At 44.5% G+C, this 18,480-nt stretch overlaps 1 protein-coding gene across 1 annotated transcript in view; it reads right to left on the minus strand.

The window, feature by feature from the left end:
- LOC125307643 (rap guanine nucleotide exchange factor 2-like) overlaps positions 1-17,129 on the minus strand; it is a 104,642-nt gene extending 87,513 nt beyond the window's left edge. Inside the window, 1 exon segment of the mRNA XM_048263697.1 lies at positions 16,475-17,129. Within this exon segment, the coding sequence (XP_048119654.1) occupies positions 16,475-16,543 (69 nt within the window). The 5' untranslated portion in view covers positions 16,544-17,129.
- Between the last annotated feature and the right edge of the window lie 1,351 nt (positions 17,130-18,480).

Here is an 18,480-nt window from a genome sequence, read left to right on the forward strand (position 1 = left end):
ATCTAGAAGTTTCCACTGTTGGTGTGTTGTGTGTCCAAATCTGAAGACGTGATGGATCGAAACACCATCCATCTCAGTGGTAGACTGGGGCAGGGGGGTGTTACGGGGGGTGGCGTTCTGCGTCTACTGAGTGCGCTCAGGGAGCTGCTCTCATCAGGCTTGTTGTGTTGCACCTGCGGCCAAAGCAGAGGAGGATTTCACCGCCCTTTCATCATAGCCTCTGACGTCAACACCACTGGAAGCAGCCCGAGCCTCCACCTGCCGCCACTGACTGAGCGCGCTCAGTAGACGCAGAGCAGCAGCGCCAGCCTTTCCCTCTCCGCTGGAGAGAAGGGGATTACGTCACCAGGCTCGCAGCTCAGCAGACGCTCCTCATGAGGGGACAGAGTTCAAAGGTCACACACCCAAGGCACTGCCGTTCAGCCCTTATGAGGGCCTGATCCCAACCACAACGGTCTGACGTGAGACGGGAGTGAGAGAGTGCGTGTGTGTCTGTGTGTATGTGGAGTGTGTGTGTGTGTGTGTGAGTGTGTCTGTCTGTGTGTATGTGGAGTGTGTGTGTGAGTGAGTGTGTGTGTATTTATATGTGAGTGTATGTGCATGCAGGTGCTGGTGCCATGAAATAAAACCCATGACTATGATCTAGTTTTCCGGGACAACTGAGCGGGTTCCAACACACGAGGGAGAGGGAGGGGAGAGAGAGAGGGAGGGAGAAAGAGAGAGAGAGAGACCCTACTGCAGATACCCAACCCTAGATCAGATACCCCCACTGCAGATACCCCAACATCAGATACCCAACCCTACTGCAGATACCAAACCCTACCCCAACCCTACAGCAGATACCCAACCCTACAGCAAATATCCAACCCTACTGCAGATACCCAACCCTACTGCAGATACCCAACCCTACAGCAAGATACCCAACCCTACAGCAAATATCCAACCCTACAGCAGATATCCCACCCTACTGCAGATACCCCAACAGCAGATACCCAACCCTACTGCAGATACCCCAACAGCAAATACCCAACCCTACTGCAGATACCCCAACCCTACTCCCCACAGTCATCCGTGTGCTCCTTCAGCACAGCTGCCCTAAACACGGTCCTCCCCACACAGGTGGGCTCAGGTAAGACCCTGCTGAAAAAACAGCCTGACCAGCTAAAGGTGGTTTGCTGGTTGACCAGCTTGTTAACCAGCTTGTTTGACCACCCTGTGATGGTTGACCAGCTAGACCAGCAAAACTCTTGCGAAAACATGCCTTCAGCTGGTTTTCCCAGCTTATGATGGTAATTCAGCTGGTTTTGCTCGTCATATCTCAAGCTGGTTATTTTAGCTGGTGTTGCTGGTCTATAGTGCTGGTTTAACTGGCCATGCCAGCTTATGTTGGTCATTCTAGCAAACCAACATGACCAGCTTGACAGGCTGGTCACCAGCATGACCATCTTGCATCAGTATCCCACAAGAGAAGCTGGTCACACCAGCATGACCAGCTTCCTCAGATGGTCACGCCAGCATATCCAGCTGGTGGCCCAACCAGCTACACCAGCAAACACCAGCTAAAACCAGCTACCAGCATAAGCTGGTTTCTAGCGGTTTTTTTCAGCAGGGGAGGTGGCTCCTCCCCCACAGGTGGGCTTAGGTAAGAGGTGGCTCCTCCACAACAGGTTCAGGATGACCAGAGGGGTATTTCACAAAACCTAGATAAGGGATTAAGCTGGGATTTTTAGGTTATCCTGGATGAATTTAGCCTTGACTTTGTTTCACAAAAGAGTTGGCACATAAGTTACCATGGGTATTTATTCTTTGCACCTAGCCTGGTCGGGACCACAGCCAAGCTAACAGTTAAACAACAGCCAAGCTAACAGTTAAACAACAGCCAAGCTAACAGTTAAACAACAGCCAAGCTAAGTTAATTCTAATGGTAATTATGTTGTCTTATTGGTTCAGCTAGCAGTCATTCACATCAGACCTCCGTGCTAATTTTTAAGGAGCTTTATTCCATTTATAAACTATTTGCTAAATGTATTTGCTTGCAAAACAAAACAGATTGTCTGCCTACTACCATATGGTTATTATTATAATTGCCTTATAATTATTAACATAGGCCTAGGTACTCATTGTTTGCTTATTTTATTGATAGACATTTGATGAATAGCCTACTGTAGTTGATTGGAAATGGAGGGGCAAGTTTAGGTATTTTCAACTATAATATTAAAGTATATCATACTATGTGCATCTTTGCAGTGGCAAGCGCTTTCTTAATGACGTTGTGTGCCGAGAGAAGGAAGCACTCACACGTGGGTGCATACGTAAATTTGCATTCAGTTGGTCTACCACGGCTACTCCTGCTGTTTTACAGAAATAGCCATGATTCCCCATTCCAAAAAGGACAACTTTACTTTATTGTTAGTCTATATCAAAAGTGGTTGTTCACTTTGTGTGAATGACGCTATTTTCCATGTCTTTTTTATTCCAACCGTGGGCACTTTGGAGCAGAAACGAGAACGCGCACACATCCTGAATTTCTTACACCTGGCTTGACATAGTCGCTCCTACTCATCCTGGATTGGCATTAGTGAAACAAGTTGAGCTAGGATGACCAGACAACGCTATGTCAAACCTCGCTTTATCACTTATCTTGGATGTCTTAATTCTGCCTTTGTGAAATACCCCTCTGCTCTGCTCTCACAGCTCTGAGCACCACACAAGACGCTGGAATAAGAATCATGAGGACAGCAGAGGGCACTCTGGACACTATGGGCACTATGGGCATGCCACTCTGGGCACTATGGGCATGCCACTCTGGGCACTCTGGGCACAAATCCCCATGGTGATATGAGGTGGGGGAAACCAGCCAAGCAGACAGGCAAATCCCCATGGCAACCAGGTCACAGGCATATGATGACCTGTAAACTCTTGTTCATTCATGGCTTCATAAAATATCAACATCCCATGTAGCTTTTAAAGTATTCAACCATTGGCCCAAGCAGTGTGAAATAACTCAAAAGTAGAATTGCATAAGCGTAAAAGCAGAGACCTCCCGCATAGCAAGAAGCTGGTCTGAGGGCAGATCTGGCATTCTGCCAATCCTCCAGTTTTGACCATTTTGATCAAAATGTATTTTGAAAGCAATCGATGCTAATCTTAATATTCTGGCAAGTTTAACATATTATGATGGTCGACAGTGGGCCAGAAGTGGTGGTCCGATATCTGGAAGCTGGATTTCACTATCTGTGTTTTTGCTCAAAATTTGGTCCCCCTCACTTTGGTCCCCCCCCACTTTGGACAAATTAACGGGAATATACGGAAATTAACGGGAATAAACTGGGAATTTTTAATATGGCAAGTTAGTCTATAACAGGGAACTTAAATGTAGTGGACAAAACCCCATCTTGCAGCATAATATTAGTTAAAACAACCTGATTTAATGCAATTTCAGTCAAATTTCTACCCTGCACATACGTCAATCCCATGCACACAGCAATCAGCATAGGCTACTAGACATAAAGGAAACCTATGATGCGTTCATGTGCATGGGGAAAATAAATTCCCAGTGAAAATGTCATCTCATGTGTGAATAACTGGTGTGAAACTGGGGGAAGTTGCCCAGTTATGTTGCCCAGTTATGGGCTTGTCGTCACTTTTGTCCTCATTCAAATGGGTGTACGTCATTTCGCATAAACTGTAATGGGACGATTAATCTGTCTGATTAAGATTGACAATTTATATATAATTTACATAATCTATAAGGTTTGGTTGTGGTGGTATGTTGTGTCATTATATTTTTATTTGTTTTACCATTTTCTGGGATTCTAACTGAACAAACTGATTGTCAGTCAATGTTCCAACCAACTGGATTTTGTTGTTGAGTGGCGTGGTGTATCTTGGGCAGTTCAGTGGTTTCAGTGTTGCTAGCTTAGCATGCTAGTAAACCATAGGCAGAGAATGGGATTCCCGCTAGCATGTTAGCTATCTTTGTATGCTAAGTTAAGCGAAAATACGAACAAACAAATCATATTGCTTATTACAAAACAAAATGTTAATGTCTGTATATGAAACAGTAGGAGTTACCAAAAATTCCCAGTTAATTCCCGTAAAATCCCATTTATTCCCATAATTTCCTTTAATTCCATGAAAGTTTCCAATTTGGAATATTTCCAAAATTCCCCAGCTTAACTTCCCATGGAAATTTACCGGAAATTTTCCGCCCCTTTGCAACTCTACTTCTGCGCCCCTGATCTGTGCTACGGGCCCTGGTGACGCTCATAGGGAAACACGTGGTGTCCTCTAGTGCAGTGTGTGTGTGTGTGTGGGGCTGAGACACTGGCCTCAATCCCCAGGAGAAGGAAGTCTTTGTGAGGCCGGAGTCCTGGGCAGGGCCAGCGCGCGCACACACACACACACTGTTACGGCCCCCGAAGTTCCTTATGATTTACCGTTATGATTTTGGGCACACCCTACTGGCTGTGAGCGGTAGGGGTGCTGTTACCTGACGTTTTCTATGTTTGCTCCCTAACCAGGTGATCCAATTAGCCAGGATGCGGTGCACGTGGCTAACCTCTTCAAAAGGCACATTCTGGTCCTGGTCTGCAGAGCATTTTCTGGGTTTTTCCTGCTGGTTGCTACCACCTCGTCTTCTCCAGTTTTTCAACGCTTTTGAGCATTTTTGCCGGTTTTCAAGCCTGCTTTTTGCCCTTTTTAGGGAACGTAAATAAATACCCCTTTTGAGCCTTAACCCAGTTGTTGTTCTCCAATTTATTTTGCGGTTTTCCTGTGGGGAACCGTAAACACACACACACACACACACAGGCCAGGGCGAGTGCATGGGGCCTTCTGGACCTCTTAATCACCTAATTAATCAGCTCAACGTTCCATCAGGCAGCTCTCACAATGCTCTCCGTGCTGGGGGATTACTCTTGCTGACTCACACACACACATAGGGCTTACATATAACCTCTGGAGTATATGCGGAGGTTTGTCAAACAGAGGTCCTACCCTTCGGATGATTCAGATATGATGCTAACCTGCAGACCTTATACTGACCTTATACGGACATTTGTGTTAACGACATACACGCACATTACAGAATCTCCGTGTGGTTGTCGAGTGAGGGGTGGGGGCTTGTAGAGTTTACAAGAGGCGAGATATGACGCAGAATATATGCGGCCACTGTCACAGCTGCTGTTTGATTACAAAGTGTATGCATTATGCACTGTAGGCTAAAGAAGAAAAATCTATTGTGCGTAGGCTAATACTTGAAGTAGTCACGTAAGTGCGCATACTTGAAACTGACCTACAGTATTTGTATGTGTGCTTCAAATAAACACATTTATCTGTTTTCAACGTTAGCCTATGTAGCAGAATTACTTGGCTATGGAACCCCAAATCTGGTTTGCGTTGGACAGAGCATGCACAAACTTTATGGCAGGCTACCAGCCAATTCAGTAGGCTAAATCAAGACTTCAAGGTCATCTATACAACGTTTTTAAGCAACAAACAAAATACTAACATAACAGTAAATTTGTTCGTTTTTTCATGGTTTATTTTTCCAAAAGCATCCTCTCCCCATGTGTCTATTGCATTTACGTAAGGAGCTTGGAACAAAGTTGGGTTTTCTTTGTTTTCATTTTCTCTAGGCATATTTATGCTCAACAAATATCTGGCTCAGCAGTGAGGCCATGAGAAGGCTATCAATGAACAGAAAACCGACCATGTTGGCTAACAATTTATTAAATACTCCTGTTATTGTCGTCAACAACGTCGCTGTAGGCTAGGCCTACTGCCTTTTCAGCGCCTTCTGCTTATGATGATTTGGTCTTTTGAATTCCCTTGGCCTTGCGATGCAGTTGTAGGCTACATCAACGTGTCTCTTGTCGTTCCCTTCATGTGTTCTATGACAATGCTGTCTGCCCTTATGGACAGTAGCTCCGTGATGTCTGCATCTTTCCAGGTCGGAGGTTTTCTGGACAGCACTATGCCATCATGACACTGGCATTTAAGTCAGATTTAACCACATGGACGCATCTAAAGAAACATCACCCGACCGCGCCCTCTCACTAGGTGTGAATTTTAACCGCATGTTCTACACTTCGTTCAGACACAGCACATTTACATAATGTCCGGAGGAAATACTAGGGGGGGGGGGGAGTAGTAGAACAACCGTCTAAGTTCGGACTTCCATATGACCGTTTATGTTGTTCAGATATACGGCCTCACCGATTAACATCAGCAGAACCTCCGGTCTTACACGTATGTCTGAAAGCCCTAACACACATACACTCACACTAGGGATCGACCGATATGGATTTTTTAGTGCCGATACCGATTTTTTTCAATCAGCCTTAGCCGATGACCGATACAGGCTGCCGATTTTCTTGAGCCGATATTTGGAGCCGATACTGCTTTTGGTCCCTCAATTTACATCATACAAATGACACATAATTACACAAATGATGATAACAAATGTTATAAGTCTCAATTTAAAAAAGGAACATTTATTGAACTTTTGGATGGGTGCACTGCATATGGTTAACTGTGCAAGGGTAGAAGGCTTTCATCAACATCCTACAACACAGCCTTGATGATGCATTGCTTGCTGACATATTATAAAACATAATTCAGGTCATCACAAAATGTCCTGTCAACACATTTAAATAATTTAAGAAAACAATAAGCCTGAAAAGTAGCTGAAATAAAGTGCTTGATTTGTAATTTAAGACTGCATGGTTTCAATTTTATTTTCTAAAAAGAGCTGCCAGATTTGTCAACCACAGAACATAAATCAGCAGAGGAAAATAACAAAATATGCCAGATGTTTCTGTTCTAAACGGCATCAACGTTTAAAGGTATAAAAAAACATATCTCTCAAAGTTTTAAAAGCGCCCTTCAGGTAGCCCAGCACTCTCATATCGCTGTGATGCGTGTGTCCCACTGAGACAAACCAGACGCACACACAAACTTCTGTTTGGCAGCTGATGAAAACTCAACTACCATTGAACTGGATTGATAATGATAACGTTAGCAAACAGCTCTAAAACACAAGTAAGGCATACCCTCGTACATTTTATGTCTGGTACATGATAAACGTTAACACTAATTAGCCTAATATTCAAATAAAGCGAATAACACGTCTCTCATTATTAAAGCTCTAGATATCACTGCGATGGCAACTCCGCCCAGCTCAAAGGGAGAGGGGTAGGGATGAGACTGAGACACACACACACACACACACACACGTGTCCAAAACTCAGCCAGGTGGTCGCTGAATTAAACTCCCACAAATACCACGGAACAACGTCGGCATTAGGCTACTTAATCATATGATTGGCCAGTGTTCGTAACAGCTACCGCTACCGCATACATAGCCTACGGATAGCCTACAAGCTATTTGCAGCTCCCTAAATACAATGGAAAGCAGTTTTATAGACGAGGCATTCAGGGAGGAGAGACACACAAACACCACACGCCAGTCCAAAACTCAGCCAGCGGTAAGCTGAATAAAACTCCCACAAATACCACGAACAACGTAGGCATTTACTTTAATCATATGACCAGTGTTCGTAACAGCTACCGCATGCATATGGATAGCCTACAACTTAGCTATTTGCAGCTCCCTAAATACAATGGCAAGCAGCTTTATAGACGAGGCATTCAGCATTAAATAAAGTATCTATCTATCTATCAATCATTTGCGTTTTCCATTTGGACCCACAAACTTGCTTCCACTTTCAAAGTGTATGGCAATATTTCAGCTAAGTCTTGAAAGTTTAAAGTTTACTGTTGTCTTGAAGAGCATGTCTTCAGCACTCTGCTAGTGGGGGAGGGGCACTCTGCACGTGAATTGCAGCATCTCCAGCAACACAGAGCTGCCTGTGGACGCCTGTATGTAATGCGGGGAAAAACTATCGGCGAACGCAGCCGCTTATTGGCCGATGCCGATACACTTAAAAAACGCAAATATCGGCCGGCCGATATATCGGTCGATCCCTAACTCACACACACTCACTCACAAACACACACACACACACTCACACACACACACACAGTGTTGTGCCTGAACGTGTTCATTGAACGGTAGTTCATGAACTCGTTCATATTTTGGACGAATGTGAACTAAACGTGCTGTATTACTGCCTGATGAACGTTACTGTGAACTCTGAACTGTTGTGTCTGTGAAAAAGCATACAATGCAACTATTGTAATTATATTTTACATTAGTAAAGCAGTCCTCTGATGTGCATGTTTTCACAAACTTTTGTGAACAATGTTAGCACTTTAAACATTAACTGCTTTGAAGTGCATACCAATAATAACTGTGATAATAATAATAATAATCAGAATGATAATTAAAGCAACAATGGGGAAATTCTGTCCCCTCAATCCTAATGTAAACCCTGGTTGGATAAGGATTCAAAATTGGATATGAAGATGAAATCTGATGCATAGTTTCAGTGTTAAAACTGATCAAATAATTGCTGTCTGTGGTTCTATGTGGGCTATGGCAATAATTTTGAAAAATAATAGCAACATATGGAAAAAAGAACTATGAACTTGTTCATTTTTTGGAACTGTGAACTTAGTTTAAAATTTTGAATTATGAACTATGAACTGAACCAGTTTCTTTTTAAAATTTGTGAACTGAATTTTGAACTAGTTCATGTAGAAAGTGAACTTCTGAGACGTGACACTGCCGGAATTCACATCTTCCACACGACCACTTGGAACTACGAGAGCTATGCAGTGGACTCACACGAACGCACGCACGCACGCACACACGCACACACACACACACACACACACCACGAGAGCTCTGCAGTGGGCACTGCAGGTAACGCCAAAACTTCTATTCCTGTAAAGGTCGTCTCGTCACCAATACACGCAAGGTGCATCTGTTTCTATTCTTTCCCTCTGCTCATATGAGGACTCACACACACACAAACACAAACACACACACAGCTCAGAAACTATTCCACATGGAGACGTCAGCACATGCAAGACAATACCAGGAGGGTCACTGCACTAGGAGCTACATCACAGAAAGCTAAAACACACACACACACACACACACACACACACACACTAATGACAGCAAAAACCCTAAAGAATTCAAAAATCCCAGAGTGATCTAAAAGGCCATACAATACTTCACCATGTTCACTGACCACTGACGGACAGCCTATCAGTTCTTACCTCACGCATGGAAAAAGACCGTTTGTAGAACCTAATGGCACCAGAATCCTGTCACACTCGTGGAAGTTCACACACACGTATGGTGGTGTGTGTCGGTTGCAAAGCCCTTGAGGAGACTGGGTCAAGAAGAGCAAAGCCAGGAGGGACACAAGGCACATACACACACACACACACACACACAGGAGGAACACTAGGCAGTCGGCTGAGCATCACAGGCGGTTTCCTTTATTAGATTCCCGCTCTCAAAACCCACACACACACACACACGCGTGCACGCACACACACACACACAGCACTGAGGCTAACGGCTGGAAAATCTCATTTAGTTTGAAGTTTTAAATTCAAACAGAGCAGATGCAGATTGCAGACGCCAGACATAATAACACACCTCTCATATGCTCCTGTGCCCAAATAAATGGGAACACACACACACACACACACACACACCTGGGCATAGTGCCCTCGACAATGGAACACACACACACACACACCTGGGCATGACAACAGCCCCCGCCACACACACACACACACACACACACCTGGGCATAACAACAGCCCCCGCACGCACACACACACACACACACACACACACACCTGGGCATGACAACAGCCCCCGCACGCTGCATCTATTACACACACACACTCCGGGGTATGATAACAGCCCCTGTACACACACACGCTGCACACACACACACACACACACACACACATTAACAGTCCACGACGACGCGCACGCGACGCGACGCGACGCGACGCACGCGACACGCACACACACACACACACACACACACACACACACACACACACACACACCTGCATAATAACAGCTCCCGCAGAGACGACGACACACCACACACACCTGGGCATGACAATAGCCCCAGACATGACGACGACGCGACACACACACACACCTGGGCATGACAACAGCCCCTGCACACACACACACATCAATACCTTGGGCATTACAACAGTCCCCGTACACACACACACACACACATCTGGGCATGACAACAGCCCCCGCACACACACACACACACCTGGGCAGTTAGTCTACTGACATCCATTGTCCCATGCTGCATTTTGGTCTGGCCTTGGTCTGATGTTTGCTTTGGCTGGTTGAACAACAGAGAGAACAGGAGAACAGGAGAACGACATAGAACACAGTGTTTCCCACAGAATTAAATTATATTTGTGGTGGTAGGTTTGAAGAATTAACTTGAATGCAACAGTTTTTAACAAATTAAGCTTAGCGCAGCGTGGTTATGATGCTAACCAGATTTAAGCACAATTTAGTACAACCTGGAAAATCATTGTGTGGTGATCAATGTTGATATTGTGGTGGGCCGCCACAAATAAGTCAATGTATGGGAAACACTGGAACAACAGAGCTTGATTGTGTTGGTGGCAAATGTGAGATTGTGATGGTGTTGGTGGCATATGTGAACAATAGAGTATGTAGGCCGCCTACCCAGACACATTTAAAGCAGCCGTATGTACTATGTAGCATTTTAACTGGCAATGTTGTGCAATAAATGCTGTTCTGACATTCTCAGGAATGCTAAGGAGCTAGGCTAGCATGCAGTAGCCAGAAAAGTTGTGGGTTCAATTCTTGGTTCCACCGTTGTGCACTTGAGCAAGGCACTTAAGAGTTGCTCCAGGGACAATGGACTTTGTAATATAATTGACATATGTAAGTCGCTTTGGATAATAGTCTGTCTGCTAAATGAATAAATCTAAATTTAGGTCTGGGAAGTCAGGAAATATATGAAGGCCTAATTATAAAATACTGTTTTCCAGATGTGCAAAATTATGGAAAGTCTGGAGGTTTTTTTCAATGTAATACATATGCAGAAAGGTCTATAATACTAAAAATTATTTGGACCATGTAACTTTTTACCATTTAAAAATAGACCTTAAATGTGTAACATACTATTGTTTTAAAGCTATCCAAGTGGGAATTTAGCCTACTCGAAAGGCAAATGTCATTGAAGACATCATTAAAAGAATGCATCATTCTGAATGAAACATTAATTAACAATGTTACCATCCAAAGATACAGTTAGAATGGTGAAAACAAGAACATTATTATGACCGCCGCGCAGCGAAGCTCACACACACACACACACTCCACACTAGACCCAGCAGTAGTGTTTTCTGTGCTAGCAGTTAGCCATGAGTATGTCATATCATGTAGCATTCAGTAAACTAGCCTAACCATCTTTTTCTGGAATATGAATTTTTGGAACTGGTCTTTCTGCTGCTTTGATCCTAACCTTCGCACTGTAGTTGAATGTATAAAAGGGTTTGCTCAATATAGCATGGACAATGTCCTCTGATTCCATTGTACTCTTTATTTCACGAGTAATTAGCAATGTAAACTAACTTAAACAAGCTTTCCGTTCAACACGAGATTCTTCGCTGTATGACTGCAGATAACGTTCTTGCAGAGCAGCTAGCTGCTTATTGGTTCACCGTTGGCGCAAATTTTTTACTTTCCTCAATGAAGGAGCCTTCTCTGGTGTGTGTGTGTTAGGGCTGGGATAAACGATTATTTTTTAAACGATTAATCTAGCGATTATTTTTTCGATGCATCGATTAATCTAACGATTCATTTTTTCAGTCCGATTTGATTTTGATTCGATTATCTCCCCATTAATTCACTAATAGCAACTTATACATGTTTATTTACATATCTGAATGAAAAAACATAAATTCTTTAACATTGCAATATATGTTTATTGCTCTTAAGATTCCAAAATAAAAAGACTATACATGTGCAAAGTAATGCATTCTTAGTCAGAGGTAGAATTCAATAAAGTTCAGTATTGCATGTCTTATTGAGTGCCTGTCATTTTAAGACGTTCCTGTGGGAATCCTTGCAATTAACATTAACACAGTTAAAAGGCTGCTGATGTGTGGATGCAATTCGTAACGTAGTTAGTTCAAATAACGGTTCGTACTTCTCCTTTGGACAAGCAATCGGGATTTTGCAAACATTCAGAGTCAATAAAATGAGCCCTGCATGAGTAACGAATACAAGCAGCTGCAAGTAAGCATGCTAAGCTTGACATCCAAACAGTATTCTAACGTTAGCTTTGAGATACTGCTTGATTGCATACTGTAACTTAACTTAGTTTAGTCTCCTCAATGTACTATGTTGTGATAAGACCTTAGCAGAGTTTACTTTAACTTTACTGCAGCAGTTTTGAACAAATTTGCGCAGCATGGTCACGATGCTAAGCGGATTTAATAGCAATTTAGCCCACTGTGTTCTATGCAGTGCTTTTATGTGGCAACAACAATCCTTCAACAATCGTGAATATTTTGCACATGCAGAGGAGGAGCAGCGGGCTCGTTACAAGAGAGAGCGGGCGGGGCGAGGAAAGGCTGTGTGAGTGAAAAGTGCAGCTCAATGAAATTATTTTATCTTATCCTTAATTTAAATAGTAGGCCTACAACATAGACCATTAATGTGTAGTGGCCGGTTTTGATTTTGTGGTGCCCAGCCACAGATTAGTCAACGTATGGAAAACACTGAAGGTGTTATGCCTGACGAATCGACGCTCATATTTTGCGTCGACGTATTTTTTGCGTTGACATCATCGATTACGTCGACGCGTTGTCCCAGCCCTAGTGTGTGTGTGTGTGTGTGTGTGTGTGTGTGTGTGTGTGTGTGTGCGTGTGTGTGTGCATTGTCACTCTATGACACATTTCCAATTCTGCCCCCTCTTGTATGTGTGGCAATGGCATGGTCTAGCCAGCTACATTACAGAGGATAGATAGGCCTAAAAGTTTCCCAAGAGAAAGTCTGAAGCTGAAGTTCCTTTCAAACCTTTACTTAGGTTTCACCAGAGCCTGTCTATGTCCTTATTAGACATTCTCTGGTTTCACTGTAAAACTAAGCAGACCTTACAGAATAGAAACTAATGCATTAGCTTATGGCTAATCTATATGAGAAATCCCATAGAGATGCTAAAAGTTAGCATAATCGATAAAAGTTTATATTTTAAGCGAACTTCAGTCCATTTACAAAAAGGTAACATAAGAAGATTTCTTTGTTTACAACTGACTATTAAAATACTTGCCTAATGTTTACATATAATACCCTGACTTTAACTCATCAATGCCACTTGAAAGAAGTAGCCGCACAAAATAAACATTAGGCTGCGTGTGACAACGTGGACCACTAGCAATCACGTGACTTGCTCTGCTGCAGCCAGGGGCTTCTCTCGCATTCACCTCCTGGCCTAGTGAATGTATGGGGGTTCAATGCGTGATTTCGAGTGTTTTCCCCCTTAAGTAATTTAAATACTCGATAATGTCAATTTGCACATTGTTAAAACAGCAATCACGATTTTATCGCAGACGATATATATTGCCCACCCCTACAGTCCACACAAGACACACACACACTCCACACTGGACCCACACACACACTCCACACTAGACCCCCCCCCACACACACACTCCACACAAGACCGACACACTCCACACTAGACCCACACACACACACACACTCCACACAAGACCCACACACACACACACACACTCCACACAAGACAAACACACTCCACACAAGACACACACACACACACTCCACACTGGACCCACACAAACACTCCACACTAGACCCACACACACACACACTCCACACTAGACCCCCCACCCACACACACACTCCACACAAGACCCACACTCCACACTGGACCCACACACACACTCCACACAAGACCCACACACACACACACTCCACACTAGACCCACACACACTAGACCCTATCATCCCATCACCAGCAGCAGCGTCATGACAGCCCCAGTGCCAGAGACCCACACACACACACTCCACACTAGACCCACACCCCACACTAGACCCACACCCACACACACTCCACACTAGACCCACACACAAACACACTCCACACTAGACCCGATCATTCCATCACCAGCAGTAGCGTCATGACAGCCCCAGTGCCAGAGACCTGCTGCAGTCCTTGTGATCTGAATGACACGCCTGTGTGTGTGTGTGTCTGTGTGTGTGCGTCTCTGCTGCATCGGGCCGAGCTGAAACTGCCCCCCCAGCACAGTCCTGCCCCTGTTCTCCCTGCTGACCGTGCATGTGACTCTACTTATTACCCTGGGGGGGGGGGGAATCAAGAAGAATTGCCCCTGGCATTTTTAATGAGGCTGTAGTTCAGGGTAACAGGGTAACACTGGTAACACTAAATCTGTTGTTTTCTCTTCTGGAACTGCCATCAACACATACAGCTACAACTGCCAGCACAGAACCACCTTCTTAAGCACAGAACCACCTCCCACAGAACCACCTCCTCCCGCACAGAACCACCTCCCACAGCAGCTCAGCTTCTGCTTCATATCAGAGCCTGGCTAAAACCACAAAACACACACACACACAGTCACAGACACACTCACACACATAAATAAATGAGGTCAACAACTGGCGTACCCTCCACCCACCCGAGGCCACACCCCCACCTCGGATGTGACTGCTGTCCTGCAGGAAACTACAGCGGAGCTCCATCCTGTCGGCATGGCGATGCTCGTCCCCCTTAGAACGCTGCAAACTGCTGACAGGAGCAGAACAGAGCCAGAACTCCACCACCCGGACCCCAAGACAGGGTCCATCAGGGGGCTACCAGCACCTCAAGACTGGGGGCCAGTGAGATCTGGGAGCTGAGACCAGCACCTCACCTGAGATCTGGACACACCTGACCTGAGATCTGTCTGTCTGTCTGGCTGGGATATCGCTGAGCCCACTTCCTGGAGTGTGTTCTGGCCAGAACCGAGTGCCACAAACTGGCTGATTAAAAGCTTTCATCAGAGGCAGCTGACACCGGATAGCCTGAAGCGTAATCGCACCAAAATAAAGAACCAGACACCCCAGAGCACACTGGAGCTGGCCATGATGTTCATACGTGGGGACGCCGGACAGCCTGAAGCGTAGTCACACAAAATAAAGAACCCGTTTTACTGCCAGCTGCTGTTATGACCCGTCACACTGACCTTCGAGCCCTCGTGCACGCAGTCATATTAAAAAGAAACCAGAGTACACAATATTTCATAATCCCTGAAAATACCAGATTAAATGTGGCCCAGTGCTCCGGTAATCCCGGTGCTGTCGCGGACAGGGAATGTGATCGGGTTTGACTGTGCCAATTGTGTCACGGAAATGCGTGTCACTGTATAACAAATACATATTTGTTAGTTCATCACTATATCGTATGGTCCTTTGTATGGTGTCGACATTTTCAGCAATTTCAAATATGTTGTTTTAATAACAGCCTGCATGAACACAGCGAGCCATTGTTCGGCGAATGACAGGCCCGGGAGGCTCGCGATACCGCTTCTTCTGTGTGTGATATAGCCTACGACAGCCTCGCGTCACCAGAGTCGCCCCCAGTAAATTTAATTGGTATCGATTCCTGCTGCCTATTGTTGTCAGGATCTACGATTAACCACACGCTAGAGGTCAATATTGACAGCTTGTGGCAAACTTGTGTCCGGATGAAAGCATTTTAATTCATGGCAATTACCCCGTAAACACACATGAACCTGGTGGACCAACGAGTGCTTTTGCAGAAGAATATAAACGCCCTGCGCCAGCCTCATCGGTGACACAGCCCTTGGCGACAGACAACAGCCGGTGACAGTGTGTGTCGATGACACCGATGTCTCATAAAAAGACAGATCATACCTAAGAGTTGAAGCCACAAATACTTGTTTCATAGACCATCATGAGGGCCAGGTTTAGCCTGCTATCGTGGCTTGTTAATAAGTCTTGCTAACGCTAACGTTATCTTTTTGAGGAGGCTAGCCTACCGGGTGATTGATTTCGTCATCTTCCAGTTATTTACGGAGAGAACGGACAACGGATGCTACCGAATAATTACAGGATTTGTTCAGCATACAATATTAATGTGCACGTAGAAAACTGAATGCAAGCACACAACCATGGTGGCTTACAAAATCTTTATCATATGGCTCAAGTTCTCTACTCGGCAAGTAGCGTTCTCAGGCATAGATTATCATTAGGCTGCAAGGATTTAGCAAGCGTGCAACTGTCTCGCCTACGGAGCTGCAGATCATCTCTGCAGATAGACAACACTTGGCATCTCAGTTGTCGTTCAAATCTTACCGATAAAGTGCAAGCGGGTCACAGGGAGATTCTACTATTTGAGGATGACCAACATAACCTACTTGTTCAGGCCGCTTATTAGGCCTATGTGACTTAGCCTAATTAAAAGGGTAACGTTAGTGTACTGACCTGTTGCGTTCTCTCAGCCGGGTTCATCATCACCGCCTGTCGAAAGCGGTTATCCACGTAAGACGCCATTGTGTGGAAAACAGCCACAACACAGGTGAAAACGTAAATCCAACCGTTTAACTTTCGAATCTCTACAGTGTTTTCAGCGAACGACACAATATTTAGGCAACTGCGCGCTACTTCAGTGGCCCATCAGTCGAGGCTTAGCTTAGTCCCCCAGGCCACAGGGTAAGCCGCGGGGTTTCTTTGCGTCCCTGCTCCGAGCCCGCAGGATGTGCACGGTTTCCTCTCGCCAAAGCCTGCGTGGAGTCGGGCTGTGTGAATCCTTCTCTGTGCTGACGGAGGAGATTTCTGATCGTCTGCTCGGCGCGTTTCTGGAGAAATCGTCCCTTTATTTAAGCGGTGTCGGGGGAGGAAACGGCATTCTTCAGCAGTCTGCCCTTTCTTTGCCTATACTCGTTCCAAATCCCCTTTTGTACAGGAAGAAAGTATGCGCAGTTTCCAGCGAGTGTCCATTTTCGATGATGGTGTTTTCTTTCGCGAGTCAGTGTCAGCAGTTATTTATAAAACATTTTGAAGGTTTTCAAAAGTGACGAGAAATCCGCCGCAACGGGTCTGTGTTGTGTGCCACCATGGTGACTGGTGTGCTGACAGAAGGGGAGGTAGGCTTATGGGCGAGTCCATTCAGTCGGGTCATAAAGGACTCGCCAAACAATGAGCTAGACGAGTTGGCCTGTGTCGCCACCCATCGAGGGAAAGAGAAACTTCAAGTCAAGATTCAGCAACCTCATCACATTGTTAGACTGCATAGCCTACCTCAAATCTCAGTGGAGGCTTTACATGGAAAGAAACCATCAAAATGGCAAAGAAAAAAATGTCCAAACAGAGTCGTGGATTTGAGGGTTATTGTTCTTCTTCTGTTAATTTGGGGGGCAGCCGTGGTTAGCGCTTCGGACTTGGAACCGGAGGGTTCGAACCCCGACCAGTAGGCACGGCCTAACCCCTCACTGCTCCCCGAGCACCGCTGTTGTTGCAGGCAGCTCACTGCGCAGGGATTAGTGTGTGCTTCACCTCACTGTGTGTTCACTGTATGTTTCACTAGTTCACAGATTGGGATAAATGCAGAGACCAAATTTCCTTCACGGGATCAAAAGAGTATATATATACTTATACTTATACTTAATTCTATTTAGTCTATAAATTCATGCATGATGGTGTCCACTACAGTGGACGGATATGCATGGTGTCCACTACAGTGCATGGTGTCCACTACAGTTGACGGATATTCAAACTTAATTTAAAACTACTGGATTTATTTTACTGGAATATTTACTTCAAGCCACCAGTGGAGTGTCTCCTAAAACCTTTATGTACTGTGTGCATAAACATTGTCTTTAATAATATTTGTAATAAATCCAAAATGACGTATGATAGTGGTCATGACCCTACAACCTCTGGGATATCAGTTAGATCATTTTATTCTACACAGTATATGTAGGTAAAAAAAAAAAAAAAAAAAAAAAAAAAAAACATTTGACGGGAATGCAGAAGGAGCACTAAATAAACCAAATAATTCCCACCATGGCCTTTTTTGATGATTTGCCTGTGTAGCCTACTGCAGGCAACAAATTCTGTTCAACCAATGAGTAATCAGGCGGGGGCGCCATGCACCTGCACGAAAACCTCTCAATTCAGGAGTTATATACAGTAGGCCTATGTCTACGGTTTATCAAACAAACATGCATTCATTTAATATTTTCTATACCGAAATGCATTTTTAATATTGCTTCTATTCATCAATTTACTTAAAATAAACAAAAAATATTACACATTCACAATAAACCTTTTTTCCACTGTAATGGGTAATAGTGACTCTTGTAAAAAGGCTCTGTTGTTGTCCATGACAATCAGGAAATTAAAAAATGGGCATTGAAAAAACAGGTAGGGCTAACTACAGTCCCTCAAGCAAGTAGTCATGGAAAAAGCTAATAACTCAATGAATACCA

Source organism: Alosa alosa, chromosome 14 (assembly GCF_017589495.1).
Source record: "Alosa alosa isolate M-15738 ecotype Scorff River chromosome 14, AALO_Geno_1.1, whole genome shotgun sequence".
NCBI lineage: Eukaryota > Metazoa > Chordata > Actinopteri > Clupeiformes > Clupeidae > Alosa > Alosa alosa.